This window comes from Oncorhynchus gorbuscha, unplaced genomic scaffold, assembly GCF_021184085.1.
Source record: "Oncorhynchus gorbuscha isolate QuinsamMale2020 ecotype Even-year unplaced genomic scaffold, OgorEven_v1.0 Un_scaffold_1907, whole genome shotgun sequence".
NCBI classification, from domain to species: Eukaryota; Metazoa; Chordata; class Actinopteri; order Salmoniformes; family Salmonidae; genus Oncorhynchus; species Oncorhynchus gorbuscha.
In genome coordinates this window covers 45,808-68,294 of record NW_025746556.1, presented here as the reverse complement: position 1 = coordinate 68,294, position 22,487 = coordinate 45,808, and the positions used below count along the sequence as shown (strand labels likewise).

General features: G+C 47.2%; 1 protein-coding gene across 2 annotated transcripts in view; it reads right to left on the bottom strand.

Annotated features, from left to right (window-relative positions):
- Nucleotides 1–22,487, bottom strand: part of LOC124024520 (protein tyrosine phosphatase type IVA 3-like) — a 90,194-nt gene that overhangs the window by 31,181 nt on the left and 36,526 nt on the right. For both annotated transcript variants that reach the window (XM_046338443.1, XM_046338442.1), the window contains exons 2-5: nucleotides 20,248–20,960; nucleotides 16,035–16,127; nucleotides 9,078–9,208; nucleotides 3,948–4,022 (exon numbers count right to left, since the gene is read on the bottom strand). In XM_046338443.1, the coding sequence (XP_046194399.1) occupies nucleotides 3,948–4,022; nucleotides 9,078–9,208; nucleotides 16,035–16,127; nucleotides 20,248–20,346 (398 nt within the window). In that variant the 5' untranslated portion in view covers nucleotides 20,347–20,960. The remainder of the gene's footprint in view (nucleotides 1–3,947; nucleotides 4,023–9,077; nucleotides 9,209–16,034; nucleotides 16,128–20,247; nucleotides 20,961–22,487) is intronic.

Sequence of the window (22,487 nt, the reverse complement as noted above, 5' to 3'; positions counted from 1 at the left end):
AGGTGAGGTGTACATACTGCCTGATGAACTGAATCTAGAGGTGAGATGTACATACTGCCTGATGAACTGAACTGAATCTAGAGGTGAGGTGTACATACTGCCTGATGAACTGAATCTAGAGGTGAGGTGTACATACTGCCTGATGAACTGAACTGAATCTAGAGGTGAGGTGTACATACTGCCTGATGAACTGAACTGAATCTAGAGGTGAGGTGTACATACTGCCTGATGAACTGAACTGAATCTAGAGGTGAGGTGTACCTACTGCCTGATGAACTGAACTGAATCTAGAGGTGAGATGTACATACTGCCTGATGAACTGAATCTAGAGGTGAGATGTACATACTGCCTGATAAACTGAACTGAATCTAGAGGTGAGGTGTACATACTGCCTGATGAACTGAACTGAATCTAGAGGTGAGATGTACATACTGCCTGATGAACTGAATCTAGAGGTGAGATGTACATACTGCCTGATGAACTGAACTGAATCTGGAGGTGAGGTGTACATACTGCCTGATGAACTGAACTGAATCTGGAGGTGAGGTGTACATACTGCCTGATGAACTGAACTGAATCTAGAGGTGAGATGTACATACTGCCTGATAAACTGAACTGAATCTAGAGGTGAGATGTACATACTGCCTGATGAACTGAATCTAGAGGTGAGATGTACATACTGCCTGATGAACTGAACTGAATCTAGAGGTGAGATGTACATACTGCCTGATGAACTGAATCTAGAGGTGAGATGTACATACTGCCTGATGAACTGAACTGAATCTAGAGGTGAGGTGTACATACTGCCTGATGAACTGAATCTAGAGGTGAGATGTACATACTGCCTGATAAACTGAACTGAATCTAGAGGTGAGGTGTACATACTGCCTGATAAACTGAACTGAATCTAGAGGTGAGGTGTACATACTGCCTGATGAACTGAATCTAGAGGTGAGATGTACATACTGCCTGATGAACTGAACTGAATCTAGAGGTGAGATGTACATACTGCCTGATGAACTGAATCTAGAGGTGAGGTGTACATACTGCCTGATGAACTGAATCTGGAGGTGAGGTGTACATACTGCCTGATGAACTGAATCTAGAGGTGAGGTGTACATACTGCCTGATGAACTGAATCTAGAGGTGAGATGTACATACTGCCTGATGAACTGAACTGAATCTGGAGGTGAGATGTACATACTGCCTGATGAACTGAACTGAATCTGGAGGTGAGGTGTACATACTGCCTGATGAACTGAATCTAGAGGTGAGATGTACATACTGCCTGATGAACTGAATCTAGAGGTGAGGTGTACATACTGCCTGATGAACTGAATCTAGAGGTGAGATGTACATACTGCCTGATGAACTGAACTGAATCTAGAGGTGAGGTGTACATACTGCCTGATGAACTGAACTGAATCTAGAGGTGAGGTGTACATACTGCCTGATGAACTGAACTGAATCTGGAGGTGAGATGTACATACTGCCTGATGAACTGAACTGAATCTGGAGGTGTGGTGTACATACTGCCTGATGAACTGAATCTAGAGGTGAGATGTACATACTGCCTGATGAACTGAACTGAATCTGGAGGTGAGATGTACATACTGCCTGATGAACTGAACTGAATCTAGAGGTGAGGTGTACATACTGCCTGATGAACTGAACTGAATCTAGAGGTGAGATGTACATACTGCCTGATGAACTGAACTGAATCTAGAGGTGAGGTGTACATACTGCCTGATGAACTGAACTGAATCTAGAGGTGAGGTGTACATACTGCCTGATGAACTGAACTGAATCTGGAGGTGAGATGTACATACTGCCTGATAAACTGAACTGAATCTAGAGGTGAGATGTACATACTGCCTGATGAACTGAATCTAGAGGTGAGGTGTACATACTGCCTGATAAACTGAACTGAATCTAGAGGTGAGATGTACATACTGCCTGATGAACTGAACTGAATCTAGAGGTGAGATGTACATACTGCCTGATGAACTGAATCTAGAGGTGAGATGTACATACTGCCTGATGAACTGAATCTAGAGGTGAGGTGTACATACTGCCTGATGAACTGAATCTGGAGGTGAGATGTACATACTGCCTGATGAACTGAACTGAATCTGGAGGTGAGGTGTACATACTGCCTGATGAACTGAATCTGGAGGTGAGGTGTACATACTGCCTGATGAACTGAATCTGGAGGTGAGGTGTACATACTGCCTGATGAACTGAATCTGGAGGTGAGGTGTACATACTGCCTGATGAACTGAATCTGGAGGTGAGGTGTACATACTGCCTGATGAACTGAATCTGGAGGTGAGGTGTACATACTGCCTGATGAACTGAATCTGGAGGTGAGGTGTACATACTGCCTGATGAACTGAACTGAATCTAGAGGTGAGGTGTACATACTGCCTGATTAACTGAACTGAATCTGGAGGTGAGGTGTACATACTGCCTGATGAACTGAACTGAATCTAGAGGTGAGGTGTACATACTGCCTGATAAACTGAACTGAATCTAGAGGTGAGGTGTACATACTGCCTGATGAACTGAATCTGGAGGTGAGGTGTACATACTGCCTGATGAACTGAATCTAGAGGTGAGGTGTACATACTGCCTGATGAACTGAATCTAGAGGTGAGGTGTACATACTGCCTGATGAACTGAATCTGGAGGTGAGGTGTACATACTGCCTGATGAACTGAATCTAGAGGTGAGATGTACATACTGCCTGATGAACTGAACTGAATCTAGAGGTGAGGTGTACATACTGCCTGATAAACTGAATCTGGAGGTGAGGTGTACATACTGCCTGATGAACTGAATCTAGAGGTGAGATGTACATACTGCCTGATGAACTGAACTGAATCTAGAGGTGAGGTGTACATACTGCCTGATAAACTGAATCTGGAGGTGAGGTGTACATACTGCCTGATAAACTGAATCTAGAGGTGAGGTGTACATACTGCCTGATAAACTGAATCTGGAGGTGAGGTGTACATACTGCCTGATGAACTGAACTGAATCTAGAGGTGAGATGTACATACTGCCTGATGAACTGAACTGAATCTAGAGGTGAGGTGTACATACTGCCTGATGAACTGAACTGAATCTAGAGGTGAGATGTACATACTGCCTGATGAACTGAACTGAATCTAGAGGTGAGATGTACATACTGCCTGATGAACTGAATCTAGAGGTGAGATGTACATACTGCCTGATGAACTGAATCTAGAGGTGAGATGTACATACTGCCTGATGAACTGAATCTAGAGGTGAGATGTACATACTGCCTGATGAACTGAACTGAATCTAGAGGTGAGATGTACATACTGCCTGATGAACTGAATCTAGAGGTGAGATGTACATACTGCCTGATGAACTGAATCTGGAGGTGAGGTGTACATACTGCCTGATGAACTGAACTGAATCTAGAGGTGAGGTGTACATACTGCCTGATAAACTGAACTGAATCTAGAGGTGAGGTGTACATACTGCCTGATGAACTGAACTGAATCTAGAGGTGAGGTGTAAATACTGCCTGATGAACTGAATCTGGAGGTGAGGTGTACATACTGCCTGATGAACTGAATCTAGAGGTGAGGTGTACATACTGCCTGATGAACTGAACTGAATCTAGAGGTGAGATGTACATACTGCCTGATGAACTGAACTGAATCTGGAGGTGAGGTGTACATACTGCCTGATGAACTGAACTGAATCTAGAGGTGAGGTGTACATACTGCCTGATGAACTGAATCTAGAGGTGAGGTGTACATACTGCCTGATGAACTGAATCTAGAGGTGAGATGTACATACTGCCTGATGAACTGAACTGAATCTAGAGGTGAGGTGTACATACTGCCTGATGAACTGAATCTAAAGACACTGCCTGATGAACTGAACTGAATCTAGAGGTGTGGTGTACATACTGCCTGATGAACTGAACTGCCTCCTCATACTTCATCCCGCCCTCGATCAGAGCCAGAGCCACCAGCACAGGAGCCCTGGAGGGAGAACTGGGACTTAAACAAAGAAACAGCCTTTACATGCTGCTACTAATACTGGGACTTAAAGACACAGTCAGACTGCTGTTAATACTGGGACTTAAAGACACAGTCAGACTGCTGCTAATACTGGGACTAATACTGGGACTTATAGACACAGTCAGACTGCTGCTAATACTGGGACTAATACTGGGACTTAAAGACACAGTCAGACTGCTACTAATACTGGGACTAATACTGGGACTTAAAGACACAGTCAGACTGCTACTAATACTGGGACTAATACTGGGACTTATAGACACAGTCAGACTGCTGCTAATACTGGGACTAATACTGGGACTTAAAGACACAGTCAGACTGCTACTAATACTGGGACTAATACTGGGACTTAAAGACACAGTCAGACTGCTACTAATACTGGGACTAATACTGGGACTTAAAGACACAGTCAGACTGCTACTAATACTGGGACTAATACTGGGACTTAAAGACACAGTCAGACTGCTGTTAATACTGGGACTAATACTGGGACTTAGACACAGTCAGACTGCTGCTAATACTGGGACTTAAAGACACAGTCAGACTGCTACTAATACTGGGACTAATACTGGGACTTAAAGACACAGTCAGACTGCTACTAATACTGGGACTAATACTGGGACTTAAAGACACAGTCAGACTGCTACTAATACTGGGACTTAAAGACACAGTCAGACTGCTGTTAATACTGGGACTTAAAGACACAGTCAGACTGCTGCTAATACTGGGACTTAAAGACACAGTCAGACTGCTGCTAATACTGGGACTTAAAGACACAGTCAGACTGCTGCTAATACTGGGACTTAAAGACACAGTCAGACTGCTACTAATACTGGGACTTAAAGACACAGTCAGACTGCTGTTAATACTGGGACTAATACTGGGACTTAAAGACACAGTCAGACTGCTGTTAATACTGGAACTAATACTGGGACTTAAAGACACAGTCAGACTGCTGTTAATACTGGGACTTAGACACAGTTAGACTGCTGTTAATACTGGGACTTAGACACAGTTAGACTGCTGTTAATACTGGAACTAATACTGGGACTTAAAGACACAGTCAGACTGCTGTTAATACTGGGACTAATACTGGGACTTAAAGACACAGTCAGACTGCTGTTAATACTGGAACTAATACTGGGACTTAGACACAGTTAGACTGCTGTTAATACTGGGACTTAAAGACACAGTCAGAACCTTATGGGCCCTGGTCAAAAGTAGTGTACTTAATAGGGAATATAGCACCATTTGGGACGTTAGAAACAGCATTCACATATTAAGACGGGGAATTAAAAGACATCCATTAGTATCCTTCCTGTTATGCCCCCAGCAACGTCTCTCTCTCCATGTTGTCACAACACAGCCAGTTCCCAGGGAATGGAGTTCATTCTGGTTTGGACAGAGCAAAGCCCTGCTGCACGTTGAGAGATGGAACTAGTTGTGCTGTATTTGGCCACTAATATTTACAGGTAACAAATCATTAGGAAAAGCTGTAGCCCACTTTCCCCTTTTCTAGCCTTATATGGGTTGTTACTGTGGTTACGGTAAGTCAGTGTGGAAATAGAGAGCTGAAGAGCATAACACCACTAACACAAACACGGGACTTCTAGGAATCAGTGAAACAGATGAGGTGCCTGCCTGCATGGACAGGAGACATTCAAACATATTCATCTAACTCTACCCTGTCCAGCCATATCAGCCCCCAGACCACTTAGATGTTGCAGAGGTTACCAGCTGAAAGCCAAAGACTCCCCAGCTGATTAACAGGACAACCAACAGTTCAGAGTAAAGTAAACATTGGCGCCCTGTCAAAAACCACAGACGAGTCCCAGAGGAGGTCTCCAGTACGTCAGAGATAGACGGTGCTTCACCAACCCAGGGAGGGGAGGCCGGGGAGCTCCTTCAGCTAACACAGGAGGGGAGGCCGGGGAGCTCCTTCAGCTAACACAGGAGGGGAGGGAAGAGCCTGGGGAGGTCAGGGGGCTGGGTGGCTCCTTCAGCTAACACAGGAGGGGAGGGAAGAGCCTGGGGAGGCCAGGGGGCTGGGTGGCTCCTTCAGCTAACACAGGAGGGGAGAGAAGGGCCTGGGGAGGCCAGGGGGCTGGGTGGCTCCTTCAGCTAACACAGGAGGGGAGGGAAGAGCCTGGGGAGGTCAGGGGGCTGGGTGGCTCCTTCAGCTAACACAGGAGGGGAGGGAAGAGCCTGGGGAGGTCAGGGGGCTGGGAGGCTCCTTCAGCTAACACAGGAGGGGAGGGAAGAGCTCCTTCAGCTAACACAGGAGGGGAGGGAAGAGCCTGGGGAGGCCAGGGGGCTGGGTGGCTCCTTCAGCTAACACAGGAGGGGAGGGAAGAGCCTGGGGAGGCCAGGGGCCTGGGTGGCTCCTTCAGCTAACACAGGAGGGGAGAGAAGAGCCTGGGGAGGCCAGGTGGCTGGGGGGGCTCCTTCAGCTAACACAGGAGGGGAGGGAAGAGCCTGGGGAGGCCAGGGGGCTGGGGGGGCTCCTTCAGCTTACCCAGAGAGGGGAGGGGAACAGGGGCTCCTTCAGCTTCCTACCAATGAGCTCAACCATTATTAGTACCAAAGGCCTGGTTTAACCTGGTTTAATGGCTCCCTATTGCCCACAGGGCTCTGGTCAAAAGTAGTGCACGATGTATAGAATAGGGTACCATTTGAGACATCTTCTCCTCTACTAGATAATATACTCCATCAGTACAGATGTGACTCGTTGTCTCTCCTCTGCCATAGAGGACACCTGAAGGAACACCAGACAGGACAGGGCTAAAATGAGCCTGGTAACCAGATCAGTTTGTGCTTCTATTTAGTCAACTCCTCTGTTATGTTGGTTGGCATGGCCAACCGTAAGAACTAATGTACGGCATGGCCAACCGTAAGAACTAATGTACGGCATGGCCAACCGTAAGAACTAATGTACGGCATGGCCAACCGTAAGAACTAATGTACGGCATGGCCAACCGTAAGAACTAATGTGTATGGCATGGCCAACCGTAAGAACTAATGTACGGCATGGCCAACCATAAGAACTAATGTACGGCATGGCCAACCATAAGAACTAATGTACGGCATGGCCAACCATAAGAACTAATGTACGGCATGGCCAACCATAAGAACTAATGTACGGCATGGCCAACCATAAGAACTAATGTACGGCATGGCCAACCATAAGAACTAATGTACGGCATGGCCAACCATAAGAACTAATGTATGGTAATTTACGGCATGGCCAACCATAAGAACTAATGTACGGCATGGCCAACCATAAGAACTAATGTACGGCATGGCCAACCATAAGAACTAATGTACGGCATGCCAACCATAAGAACTAATGTATGGTAATGTACGGCATGGCCAACCGTAAGAACTAATGTATGGTAATGTATGGCATGGCCAACAGTAAGAACTAATGTATGGTAATGTATGGCATGGCCAACAGTAAGAACTAATGTATGGTAATGTATGGCATGGCCAACAGTAAGAACTAATGTACGGCATGGCCAACCGTAAGAACTAATGTACGGCACGGCCAACCATAAGAACTAATGTACGGCATGGCCAACCATAAGAACTAATGTACGGCATGGCCAACCATAAGAACTAATGTACGGCATGGCCAACCATAAGAACTAATGTACGGCATGGCCAACCATAAGAACTAATGTATGGTAATGTACGGCATGGCCAACCATAAGAACTAATGTACGGCATGGCCAACCATAAGAACTAATGTACGGCATGCCAACCATAAGAACTAATGTATGGTAATGTACGGCATGGCCAACCGTAAGAACTAATGTATGGTAATGTATGGCATGGCCAACAGTAAGAACTAATGTATGGTAATGTACGGCATGGCCAACAGTAAGAACTAATGTACGGCACGGCCAACAGTAAGAACTAATGTACGGCACGGCCAACCATAAGAACTAATGTACGGCATGGCCAACCATAAGAACTAATGTATGGTAATGTATGGCATGGCCAACAATAAGAACTAATGTACGGCATGGCCAACAGTAAGAACTAATGTACGGCACGGCCAACCATAAGAACTAATGTACGGCATGGCCAACCATAAGAACTAATGTACGGCATGGCCAACAGTAAGAACTAATGTACGGCACGGCCAACCATAAGAACTAATGTACGGCATGGCCAACAGTAAGAACTAATGTACGGCATGGCCAACCATAAGAACTAATGTACGGCATGGCCAACCATAAGAACTAATGTACGGCATGGCCAACCGTACGAACTAATGTACGGCATGGCCAACCGTACGAACTAATGTACGGCATGGCCAACCGTACGAACTAATGTACGGCATGGCCAACCGTACTAACTAATGTACGGCATGGCCAACCGTACAAACTAATGTACGGCATGGCCAACCGTACAAACTAATGTACGGCATGGCCAACCGTACGAACTAATGTACGGCATGGCCAACCGTAAGAACTAATGTACGGCATGGCCAACCATAAGAACTAATGTACGGCATGCCAACAGGAGTCCAGAGGCTCAACTACAGAACATACATTACAAGTCTGGGCATGGCCAACCAGAATACAGCTAACTGACATTTCACAAGACAACTGGCTACATCCCAAATGGCACCCTATTCCCTATATAGTGCACTACTTTTGACCAGAGTTCTGGTGAGCTAACTAGTAGAGATCCAATCTGAGAGGAAATACTTAGACACACAATAGAAATAAATGCTGCTTCAACGTTTTTCAGAACTCAACCTCTGTGCTTTGAATAATAAACGGTGGATTAGTTGTGAAGGAGTGGCCCTTGGCTAACAGTTGACTTTGGCTTGGTTCTGTGTGCATGCTGAGAGAGGGCCCTGGTCAGGCTGTAGGAGAAGGGGAGAGACTGGTGGCTGCTGGGACAGTGGCCGTCACAGTGGGTGGGTGACACTGCAGCCTTGTGATCTTGGTTCAACTGTCTCACCCAATCAGAATCCTAAAACAGAAGAGTATTAATGCTCCGTACCGTCCCAGCCCGGCAACACAGTGCACCGCCACGCAGCAGCCAGGGTCCTCACGGAACTTAGTCTTCAGCAGGTTCAGCCAATCATCTACGATCTTAGTGGGAGGAGGGGCACCGTCATCAAAGGCCCAGTCCTGGAAAACATACAAATACATTCACATTAGAAAACAATGTAATTGTCCACACAATGTGGGAATATGGTCTTCGGCATCACACATCATAAACAGTACAGTTCTGTCTCTCTGACAGAAACAGCTGATTAGCATTGGCACTCTGAGGGAGCCCATTGTTACGAGACAAAGCAGCTCAACACTGCACCCTTATCTACTTCAAACTGAGGAACCAGACAAAGCAGAATCCCCTACGGAGGGTGAATGTTTTTAAAAGAGTTTGTGAAGCGCTGCAAGTCTGAAACAACTGGTTCCAAGCCGCTACACACTGAAATGAGACATCTGTACCCACGTAACAGGGAGGAACGCAGAGTGTACCAACCTCAGTCATCTAAGCATGACTCACAACATGAACCAACTGTCCCCACAGACAACACACTGTGTAATGAGACATCTGTACCCAGGTAACAGAGAGGAACGCAGAGTGTACCAACCTCAGTCATCTAAGCATGACTCACAACATGAACCAACTGTCCCCACAGACAACACACTGTGTCCTTCCTACACTATTCACTGTTCCTGCCATCTCAACAAGCACCTCCCATCCAAACAGTGGGAACATTCAGTCAGTGACTGGTGGTATCGGAGGGCGTGGTAGTGGTGTGGGGGCTGTGCTTCGGCAAAGTGGGTGGAGTTATATCCTTCCTGTTTGGCCCTGTCTGGGGGTGTCCTCGGATGGGGCCACAGTGTCTCCTGACCCCTCCTGTCTCAGCCTCCAGTATTTATGCTACAGTAGTTTATGTGTCGGGGGGCTAGGGTCAGTTTGTTATATCTGGAGTACTTCTCCTGTCCTATTCGGTGTCCTGTGTGAATCTAAGTGTGCGTTCTCTAATTCTCTCCTTCTCTCTTTCTTTCTCTCTCTCGGAGGACCTGAGCCCTAGGACCGTGCTCCAGGACTACCTGACATGATGACTCCTTGCTGTCCCCAGTCCACCTGACCGTGCTGCTGCTCCAGTTTCAACTGTTCTGCCTTATTATTATTCGACCATGCTGGTCATTTATGAACATTTGAACATCTTGGCCATGTTCTGTTATAATCTCCACCAGACACAGCCAGAAGAGGACTGGCCACCCCACATAACCTGGTTCCTCTCTAGGTTTCTTCCTAGGTTTTGGCCTTTCTAGGGAGTTTTTCCTAGCCACCGTGCTTCTACACCTGCATTGCTTGCCGTTTGGGGTTTTAGGCTGGGTTTCTGTACAGCACTTTGAGATATCAGCTGATGTACGAAGGGCTATATAAATACATTTGATTTGATTTAGATTCATCTCAAATGGTACCCTAATTCCCTATATAGTGCACTACAATAGGGCTCAAGTAGTACACAATGTAGGCAATAGGGTGCCATTTGGGACACGTAACATGTTCCATCAGCACCCACAGCATCAGGAAAGCCTTCTGTCAACACAGACAACACTATCAGGGGTTTGTTTGTAGTTGTTGCAGAACCACAACAGAGAACAGATGTGTGGTCACCTCTTCTTCACGGAGTGAACTGTGGGGAACTGTTTGAATTCAACGTTTAATTGGTTTGGCTAGTGTACATTAAATCAGTCGGTTGGATACTATGTATTTTTCTGGCCATGTTGGGCTACCATCCCCTATAATGACAAACACTCTTTCATTGACTAGACAACGATGGTAGATTAACTAAGATATCTATCACCTGGTCAGATGTAGACCTAATGCACCATACAGCATCAAGGATGCTCAAACCAGCTGTTTGACTTCTCCATTGGACAGATGAAGGCTTAAAGCAGAAACCATGGGTGTCTAGGAGGGATCAGTCACACTAGAGACCCATAGGGTCCCATAAGGTGGCGCACAATTGGCCCAGCGTCGTCCGGGTTTGGCCGTCATTGTAAATAAGAATTTGTTCTTAACTGGCTTGCCTAGTTAAATAAAAGGTTACCTGTAAAAAATAACACACACAGAGATACATCTCTTATCTTCTAGTGGAGTGGGACTTCCAACAACACAATACCTGCTCCCAGGGACAAACATCTTGTGTGTTTGACGACAATGCGTTACCAAGACAACAACTCCCGTCAAAAGCCCTTGGGGGCTCAGCTGATCACAGGCCTGGCTGGGAAAGATGTTATGATGACATCACTATTTCACACTGCCATGAATAGAAGGGTGCAACTGGGACTTTCTCAAAAAACAAAACAAGAAAGTGATCTGAAGGACTGATATTACAGGATGAACAAGAGGATGTCTTGTCAGCGCCAGTCAGCGTTTCCTGCTGCTGTTTTCTTCTGATCATCTCCAGTGAGGGAACAACAGGTGTGGTGGCTGTGAACCAACTCTATCCTGGGGTTAAGGGTCGTTCCACATGGACACTGCAGGCTGCGTCCCAAACGGGTCATAGGGCCCAGAACCCAGGGTCGGACCCATACCAGGGGTCGGGACCATACCGGGGGTCGGGACCCATGCCGGGGGTCGGGACCCATACCGGGGGTCGGGACCCATACCGGGGTCGGGACCATACCGGGGTCGGGACCATACCGGGGGGTCGGGACCATACCAGGGGTCAGGGGGGGACCATACCAGGGGTCGGGACCATACCAGTATTGTGATACTCATTAGTATCGTGACAAGGAAACAAAACATCAAGCGGCTGTAACGTTTTGGGGAAAACAGCCATAATGTTGGAAACATCATTATGTCGTCATCCAGGGTCACATGGCTTTTCAAACTACAGCCACAACATCCAGCAAGTTAAAGGATCAACGAGTTTGGTCTGCTTCGGGTTTACATTTTTTGCTATGGGAAAAAAATGGTACAAAGTAATGCAACATATAGGATATTAGGGCGCCATTTTAGACACACAGGCAAAACACACAACAGGACCCATTCTACCAGTAACACACAACAGGACCCATTCTACCAGTAACACACACAACAGGACCCAGTCTACCAGTAACACACAACAGGACCCAGTCTACCAGTAACACACAACAGGACCCAGTCTACCAGTAACACACAACAGGACCCAGTCTACCAGTAACACACAACAGGACCCAGTCTACCAGTAACACACAACAGGATCCAGTCTACCAGTAACACACAACAGGATCCAGTCTACCAGTAACACACAACAGGATCCAGTCTACCAGTAACACACAACAGGATCCAGTCTACCAGTAACACACAACAGGATCCAGTCTACCAGTAACACACAACAGGATCCAGTCTACCAGTAACACACAACAGGATCCAGTCTACCAGTAACACACAACAGGATCCAGTCTACCAGTAACACACAACAGGATCCAGTCTACCAATAACACACAACAGGACCCATTCTACCGGTAACACACAGGCAAAACCCACAACAGGATCCATTCTACCAGTAACACACAGGCAAAACCCACAACAGGATCCATTCTACCAGTAACACACAGGCAAAACCCACAACAGGATCCATTCTACCAGTAACACACAGGCAAAACCCACAACAGGATCCATTCTACCAGTAACACACAGGCAAAACCCACAACAGGATCCATTCTACCAGTAACACACAGGCAAAACCCACAACAGGATCCATTCTACCAGTAACACACAGGCAAAACCCACAACAGGAACCCGTTGTGACAACCTTGAGAGTAAATCTCTCCCTAATAGAATCTTCGACTGTAGAGAGGATGTGGTTAAAAATAACATTTACATCTACTAAGAGGTGAACAGAGCCGCCTGGTATGTCAACAGTAAGCTATTCATGTCGTGAAGCTCATTCCAAGTCCAACCAACGCAGCCCAGAGCTAAAGACAAGAACTTGGAGGAGGAGGAGGCAGAGTTCTAATTGTGGCCCGAAGAACGTCTTGGGCTGTTTCTCAGAACCCCCAGAACAGACCTTGTCACCATGGTATCCTTCTTCCTCTGCAACTTGACTCTCATACGACAACCAGCGAGACATTTGGCAGAGTGTAGGTCTCAAATCTGTCACCCTTTATAGTGCAGTGCACTACTTATGATTAGGGCCCACACAGCTCTGCTCAAAAGTAGTGCACTATATGGACACAATAGGGTGCCATTTTGGGCCACTTCCTGAATGAGTCCACAGTCCCTTTATATCAGCCAGCTGAACGTTATCACATGCTACAGAGGATGGTCTATGTTAAGTCAGTCACAAGGTGGATGGACACACCTCTGGTACTTACCACCGTTATTACTGGTTATATATGGCCTCCTATACCCCCACCATTACTGATACACTGGTAAGACTAAAGTGATTGAGATTGAGGGAGTAACATTTCTCCATATAATGCCAATAAATAACCTCTTTGAGCAATGAAAGCATCACGAGCCATGTCAGACAGAACAGCACATTACACAGCGTTCTCAATGAGACAGACAACACGGTTTTCATCTGGAGTTCAGGGAGATGTGGAGGGGAACAGGGAACTGGGTTTCACCTGCCAGCCAGTCTCTCTCAGCTGGTGGCTAATCTTCTGCTCTCTGCTGTGTTCCTATTGAAGAGGAGGCACTGAGCCAGTCAGTCAGCAAGTGTACAAGTGGTACGTCCCAAATGGCACCCTATTCCCTACATAGTGCACTACCTTTGACCAGAGCCGGACCAGTCAGCCAGGATACAAAGATCTCGCTCACACAGGGAAGAGAAGAGAGAGGACTCAGTCAGCCAGGATACAAGGATCTCTCTCACACAGGGAAGAGAAGAGAGAGGACTCAGTCAGCCAGGATACAAGGCTCTCTCTCACACAGGGAAGAGAAGAGAGAGGACTCAGTCAGCCAGGATACAAGGATCTCTCTCACACAGGGAAGAGAAGAGAGAGGACTCAGTCAGCCAGGATTACAAGGCTCTCTCTCACACAGGGAAGAGAAGAGAGAGGACTCAGTCAGCCAGGATACAAGGATCTCTCTCACACAGGGAAGAGAAGAGAGAGGACTCAGTCAGCCAGGATTACAAGGCTCTCTCTCACACAGGGAAGAGAAGAGAGAGGACTCAGTCAGCCAGGATACAAGGCTCTCTCTCACACAGGGAAGAGAAGAGAGAGGACTCAGTCAGCCAGGATACAAGGCTCTCTCTCACACAGGGAAGAGAAGAGAGAGGACTGAGTCAGCCAGGATACAAAGATCTCGCTCACACAGGGAAGAGAAGAGAGAGGACTCAGTCAGCCAGGATACAAGGATCTCTCTCACACAGGGAAGAGAAGAGAGAGGACTCAGTCAGCCAGGATACAAGGCTCTCTCTCACACAGGGAAGAGAAGAGAGAGGACTCAGTCAGCCAGGATACAAGGCTCTCTCTCACACAGGGAAGAGAAGAGAGAGGACTCAGTCAGCCAGGATACAAGGATCTCTCTCACACAGGGAAGAGAAGAGAGGGGACTCAGTCAGCCAGGATACAAGGCTCTCTCTCACACAGGGAAGAGAAGAGAGAGGACTCTGTGTGACCGTGTCACTCTGATAACACAACAGACAGAGGGTGGTTAAGGGCCTTATGTAACCCGGGCCTCTAGCTATTCTCTACATCCCTACATTCTTCTCATCTGATGCTACCCCTCCTCTGAGAGGGTACCCACTCTCTGCTCTCAACAACATTATTAACTCAGAGGGAGAGAAAGGAGAGAGAGAAAGGAGAGAGAGAGTGAAGAAAAAGAAAGACCAGGTGAGAGGAGAGGATGTTGGGAGACAGAGAGGAGTAAACCATGAGGTAAACCCTGACGCTGAGCTAGATGTGTGTGTGTGTGTGTGTGTGTGTGTGTGTGTGTGTGTGTGTGTGTGTGTGTGTGTGTGTGTGTGTGTGTGTGTGTGTGTGTGTGTGTGTGTGTGTGTGTGTGTGTGTGTGTGTGTGTGTGTGTGTGTGTGTGTGTTCGGGGCAGGAGGTAGTGTTTCCTCTACTCCAACACATGTGCAGCAGGGTGAGATCATGAATAACATCCTCCACATGGCAGAGAGAGAGGAAACAGGGTCAGTAGGAACATACTGGATAATTTTTTTTTTCTCAATGGACCAGTTCAGACAGCAGTAGACTAGTCTCAATGGACCAGTTCAGACAGCAGTAGACTAGTCTCAATGGACCAGTTCAGACAGCAGTAGACTAGTCTCAATGGACCAGTTCAGACAGCAGTAGACTAGTCTCAATGGACCAGTTCAGACAGCAGTAGACTAGTCTCAATGGACCAGTTCAGACAGCAGTAGACTAGTCTCAATGGACCAGTTCAGACAGCAGTAGACTAGTCTCAATGGACCAGTTCAGATAGCAGTAGACTAGTCTCAATGGACCAGTTCAGACAGCAGTAGACTAGTCTCAATGGACCAGTTCAGATAGCAGTAGACTAGTCTCAATGGACCAGTTCAGGTTGCAGTAGACTAGTCTCAATGGACCAGTTCAGGTAACAGTAGACTAGTCTCAATGGGCCAGTTCAGACAGTAGCAGTAGACTAGTCACAATGGGCCAGTTCAGACAGTAGCAGTAGACTAGTCTCAATGGACCAGTTCAGGTAGCAGTAGACTAGTCTCAATGGGCCAGTTCAGACAGTAGCAGGCCACGTTTCACCTCATTTTGTACCTACTGAACACCACCAGGGTCGTATTCATTAATGCACAGCGTACCAGAACTTTTGACACCGTAGCAAAACGTCTTGCAACAGAAAAATGAAAAAAAGCTTTTCTCACTGGACAAGTTCAGGTAGGACCCCCTTCGTTTCAGCCTGTTTTGCTTCCGTTTGGTTCCTAGTGAATAGAACCCTAGTGAGAGAGTGTAGAGAAGAGGGATCCGATGTGTGTGTGTGTGTGTGTGTGTGTGTGTGTGTATCTTTGCGCACCATGACTGTGATGCCATCCTTCTCCAGAGGTGTCTTGTCGTAGGTGACCTCACACACCCGCACCACTGTTGTTGCACCATACTGCTTCAGGTCCTGGAATAGGGAGAGGTAACTTCATTAAAACCATTCATGAGTCGGAGGTTTGACAATGACAGTTGTAATACCAGTTAGATTGATTTGGTAACCACCCGGTCACATGACACAGCTAGTTACAGTGGTAATACCAATCAGACTGAGTAGGATTAAGTTTTCCCTAGATGCTGATCTACCATCAGTTCTGGGTTTTCCCTGAGAGGCTCACACACTGTTCTTAGAAACAAGTTTTCAGGGTTAGCCAATCACAGATTGTCACCCAATTTAAATATTAATTGTCATCAAATTCCATTCATTGTGACATTTCCATTTTCACCTAACATGAATATTCATGAAGCTTAGCCCAGGGCTAAGAACGTGCAGTGTGAACCCGGAGGAGTAATCTGATTTTAGATCAGTTACCTAGGTACCACTTCTAACTCAGCAGGATTAGACGACCGAGAGCCAGAACAGTCTGGAAGATTCCTCTCGGTCTCATCTGGAAGAAGGTGATAAGAGTGGTGTTAGTGGTGTTGTGTGGAAGGTTCTTCTCTGTCTCACCCCGATGAAGGTGATAAGAGTGGTGTTAGTGGTGTTGTGTGGAAGGTTCTTCTCTGTCTCACCTCGATGAAGGTGATAAGAGTGGTGTTAGTGGTGTTGTGTGGAAGGTTCTTCTCTGTCTCACCTCGATGAAGGTGATAAGAGTGGTGTTAGTGGTGTTGTGTGGAAGATTCCTCTCGGTCTCATCTCGATGAAGGTGATAAGAGTGGTGTTAGTGGTGTTGTGTGGAAGGTTCTTCTCTGTCTCACCCCGATGAAGGTGATAAGAGTGGTGTTAGTGGTGTTGTGTGGAAGGTTCTTCTCTGTCTCACCCCGATGAAGGTGATAAGAGTGGTGTTAGTGGTGTTGTGTGGAAGGTTCTTCTCTGTCTCACCCCGATGAAGGTGATAAGAGTGGTGTTAGTGGTGTTGTGTGGAAGGTTCTTCTCTGTCTCACCTCGATGAAGGTGATAAGAGTGGTGTTAGTGGTGTTGTGTGGAAGGTTCTTCTCTGTCTCACCTCGATGAAGGTGATAAGAGTGGTGTTAGTGGTGTTGTGTGGAAGGTTCTTCTCTGTCTCACCCCGATGAAGGTGATAAGAGTGGTGTTAGTGGTGTTGTGTGGAAGGTTCTTCTCTGTCTCACCTCGATGAAGGTGATAAGAGTGGTGTTAGTGGTGTTGTGTGGAAGGTTCTTCTCTGTCTCACCCCGATGAAGGTGATAAGAGTGGTGTTAGTGGTGTTGTGTGGAAGGTTCTTCTCTGTCTCACCCCGATGAAGGTGATAAGAGTGGTGTTAGTGATGTTGTGTGGAAGGTTCTTCTCTGTCTCACCTCGATGAAGGTGATAAGAGTGGTGTTAGTGGTGTTGTGTGGAAGGTTCTTCTCTGTCTCACCTCGATGAAGGTGATAAGAGTGGTGTTAGTGGTGTTGTGTGGAAGGTTCTTCTCTGTCTCACCTCGATGAAGGTGATAAGAGTGGTGTTAGTGGTGTTGTGTGGAAGGTTCTTCTCTGTCTCACCCCGATGAAGGTGATAAGAGTGGTGTTAGTGGTGTTGTGTGGAAGGTTCTTCTCTGTCTCACCTCGATGAAGGTGTCGAGGGTGGTGTTAGTGGTGTTGTGTGGAAGGTTCTTCTCTGTCTCACCCCGATGAAGGTGATAAGAGTGGTGTTAGTGGTGTTGTGTGGAAGGTTCTTCTCTGTCTCACCTCGATGAAGGTGATAAGAGTGGTGTTAGTGGTGTTGTGTGGAAGGTTCTTCTCTGTCTCACCCCGATGAAGGTGATAAGAGTGGTGTTAGTGTGTTGTGTGGAAGGTTCTTCTCTGTCTCACCCGATGAAGGTGATAAGAGTGGTGTTAGTGGTGTTGTGTGGAAGGTTCTTCTCTGTCTCACCTCGATGAAGGTGATAAGAGTGGTGTTAGTGGTGTTGTGTGGAAGGTTCTTCTCTGTCTCACCTCGATGAAGGTGATAAGAGTGGTGTTAGTGGTGTTGTGTGGAAGGTTCTTCTCTGTCTCACCTCGATGAAGGTGATAAGAGTGGTGTTAGTGGTGTTAGTGGTGTTGTGTGGAAGGTTCTTCTCTGTCTCACCTCGATGAAGGTGTCGAGGGTGGTGTTAGTGGTGTTGTGTGGAAGGTTCTTCTCTGTCTCACCTCGATGAAGGTGATAAGAGTGGTGTTAGTGGTGTTGTGTGGAAGGTTCTTCTCTGTCTCACCTCGATGAAGGTGATAAGAGTGGTGTTAGTGGTGTTGTGTGGAAGGTTCTTCTCTGTCTCACCCCGATGAAGGTGATAAGAGTGGTGTTAGTGATGTTGTGTGGAAGGTTCTTCTCTGTCTCACCTCGATGAAGGTGATAAGAGTGGTGTTAGTGGTGTTGTGTGGAAGGTTCTTCTCTGTCTCACCTCGATGAAGGTGATAAGAGTGGTGTTAGTGGTGTTGTGTGGAAGGTTCTTCTCTGTCTCACCTCGATGAAGGTGATAAGAGTGGTGTTAGTGGTGTTGTGTGGAAGGTTCTTCTCTGTCTCACCTCGATGAAGGTGATAAGAGTGGTGTTAGTGGTGTTGTGTGGAAGGTTCTTCTCTGTCTCACCTCGATGAAGGTGATAAGAGTGGTGTTAGTGGTGTTGTGTGGAAGGTTCTTCTCTGTCTCACCTCGATGAAGGTGATAAGAGTGGTGTTAGTGGTGTTGTGTGGAAGGTTCTTCTCTGTCTCACCTCGATGAAGGTGTCGAGGGTGGCGTTGGTGGGGTTGTGTGGAAGGTTCTTCTCTGTCTCACCCCGATGAAGGTGATAAGAGTGGTGTTAGTGATGTTGTGTGGAAGGTTCTTCTCTGTCTCACCTCGATGAAGGTGATAAGAGTGGTGTTAGTGGTGTTGTGTGGAAGGTTCTTCTCTGTCTCACCCCGATGAAGGTGATAAGAGTGGTGTTAGTGATGTTGTGTGGAAGGTTCTTCTCTGTCTCACCTCGATGAAGGTGATAAGAGTGGTGTTAGTGGTGTTGTGTGGAAGGTTCTTCTCTGTCTCACCTCGATGAAGGTGATAAGAGTGGTGTTAGTGGTGTTGTGTGGAAGGTTCTTCTCTGTCTCACCTCGATGAAGGTGATAAGAGTGGTGTTAGTGGTGTTGTGTGGAAGGTTCTTCTCTGTCTCACCTCGATGAAGGTGATAAGAGTGGTGTTAGTGGTGTTGTGTGGAAGGTTCTTCTCTGTCTCACCTTGATGAAGGTGTCGAGGGTGGCGTTGGTGGGGTTGTGTGGAAGGTTCTTCTCTGTCTCACCTCGATGAAGGTGATAAGAGTGGTGTTAGTGGTGTTGTGTGGAAGGTTCTTCTCTGTCTCACCTCGATGAAGGTGATAAGAGTGGTGTTAGTGGTGTTGTGTGGAAGGTTCTTCTCTGTCTCACCCCGATGAAGGTGATAAGAGTGGTGTTAGTGATGTTGTGTGGAAGGTTCTTCTCTGTCTCACCTCGATGAAGGTGATAAGAGTGGTGTTAGTGGTGTTGTGTGGAAGGTTCTTCTCTGTCTCACCTCGATGAAGGTGATAAGAGTGGTGTTAGTGGTGTTGTGTGGAAGGTTCTTCTCTGTCTCACCTCGATGAAGGTGATAAGAGTGGTGTTAGTGGTGTTGTGTGGAAGGTTCTTCTCTGTCTCACCTCGATGAAGGTGATAAGAGTGGTGTTAGTGGTGTTGTGTGGAAGGTTCTTCTCTGTCTCACCTCGATGAAGGTGATAAGAGTGGTGTTAGTGGTGTTGTGTGGAAGGTTCTTCTCTGTCTCACCTCGATGAAGGTGATAAGAGTGGTGGTGGTGTTGTGTGGAGTGGTTCTTCTCTGTCTAGTGGTGTTAGTGGGTTGGTGGGGTTGTGTGGAAGGTTCTTCTCTGTCTCACCCCGATGAAGGTGTCGAGGGTGGCGTTGGTGGGGTTGTGTGGAAGGTTCTTCTCTGTCTCACCTCGATGAAGGTGTCGAGGGTGGCGTTGGTGGTGTTAGTGGTGTTAGTGGTGTTAGTGGTGTTGTGTGGAAGGTTCTTCTCTGTCTCACCTCGATGAAGGTGTCGAGGGTGGCGTTGGTGGTGTTAGTGGTGTTAGTGGTGTTAGTGGTGTTGTGTGGAAGGTTCTTCTCTGTCTCACCTCGATGAAGGTGTCGAGGGTGGCGTTGGTGGGGTTGTGTGTGATGAGGAACCTCATGTTCTTGTAGGAGACCTCGACGGGGGGAGCCGGACGGTTCATTCTGGACACACTGAGGATCCCACTCTCAGGAGAAGACGCCACGACGTCGACCCAGACCCAGGGGCCCAAACTCACCCTGACAGAGGAGCACCCAGCCCACCAGCTACACTACACTGTCCTGACGCAGCAGGCAGGAAGCCGGGCAGGAAGCCAAGTCGCCCCTGCTAGTCTCTCTGAGGCTGAGGAACAAACCCCAGCAACAACACCCCACCTCAGAAGGACTTTACAAGGTCCTCTCAAGTCTCTCCTGTCCAGGGTGTCTTGGGGTGCTGGGAATAGAGTGGGGTTGGACAGGGTGAAGAGTAAGGTGCCGGGGGAGGGGGTGAAGAGGTAGCTGTCCGTTAGCTTACGCTGCCCTTGGCCACCGATACTCACTACCCCATCTGGTGAGTTAGTGGGCCTGCCGTCCGTCGGTCAGTCTACAGTCAGAGTGGGGGTGTCTGGGTGGAGAGGGCGACCTGGCTGTGGGCATTCAGGGGTGGGAGGTGCAGCAGGGCAGCAAGGCCATCCTCCCCCCGGGGGGCCTGGGCTCAAGCGCTGAGATGTTGGGCGTGGCAGTAGTCACCGCTCCCCTGCAAGAACTCCATCAACGACTGGCCGGCCTGAGTGCAGCGCTGCAGAGAGAGGAGAGAGTCAGGGGGACTAACAGTCAAACCACACACACACACACAGTGGGACTAACAGTCAAACCACACACACACACAGAGACAGAGGAGAGAGTCAGTCGGACTAACAGTCAAACCACACACACACACAGAGACAGAGGAGAGAGTCAGTCGGACTAACAGTCAAACCACACACACACACAGAGACAGAGGAGAGAGTCAGTGGGACTAACAGTCAAACCACACACACACACAGAGACAGAGGAGAGAGTCAGTGGGACTAACAGTCAAACCACACACACACACACACACACACACACACACACACACACACACACACACACACACACACACACACACACACACACACACACACACACACACACACACACACACACACACACACACACACACACAGTTAGTTGGGAAGAGAAAGTCTACCTATTCTCCATTATCCCCAGTCAGTCAGTTCAGGACTTCATTTCCTGTTTTGATCAAGCTGGGCTGAAGAGCGTTTGGTAAACTTTTATTCTATCAAACTACACACACAGGGTAAGGAGAGGACACAGACAGGCCTAGACGGGGCCTAAAACTAACTTGTTTGTATAGCAGCCACTGTGGCAGGTAGATACAAAATAAATCTACCAGCCAATCAGATTTTTTACCTGCCAAAATTTAAAAAAAATGTGCTGCCATAATTACACAAAGAAACAAAAAAACTGCCATGCTTAGTAATGTTTCTAAAACAAGAAATGTATTACTAGTAAGGAGTTATTGGTTATATTTCTCAATGTAATTTACTATTCTGTGACCCGAGTATTTTTAACATAAACATCAGACAAAAAATGTTTAGCTGGCCTTTTAAGGTTACCTTGGTAACAGGGCCACTCAAGTTATCACATGTGCCTGTGTCACTAGTAGAGAGCCAACGAGGTCTCTTTTTGCTAGAAGTGGGAGGAAACTCAAACATTGAAAAAGTAACCTAGCTCGTGAACAAAACAATGTAAATTAACAAGAAATCACTGTAGGATACTTGAGTAAATTAGACCAACTTTTATGCCTGTGCCCATTGCTTCTAAAAACAAATATTTCCACACTCACAGCCCCCCAGACAGGCAGTGTTGCTGCCTGATATCTGAATCCTAATGTTATTGCTTTCTTTGTGCATTAACAGATACGAAACAAAATGGCATTAATACTTTGAAAGCAGCTACTGCAGCTTTTATTTAGCTATAAATCACAACTCACTTGGGCCCATGCTTGACTATTTTTATGAAATACCCACACTGTAGAGCCTGGAGTACTGCCAAGCACTAACATAGCTGGTGAATTATACATTCTTACCTGCCAACGGCAAAATCTACCCACGTTCAGCAGGTGGCGGGTGTTAATTTTAGGCCCTGGGCCTAGGTGAGGATAACTGATACCCTAGAACTGCCAATTCCAAAAATACCACACGCAGCGCCATACGCTAACCACACGCAGCCCCATACGCTAACCACACGCAGCGCCATACGCTAACCACACGCAGCGCCA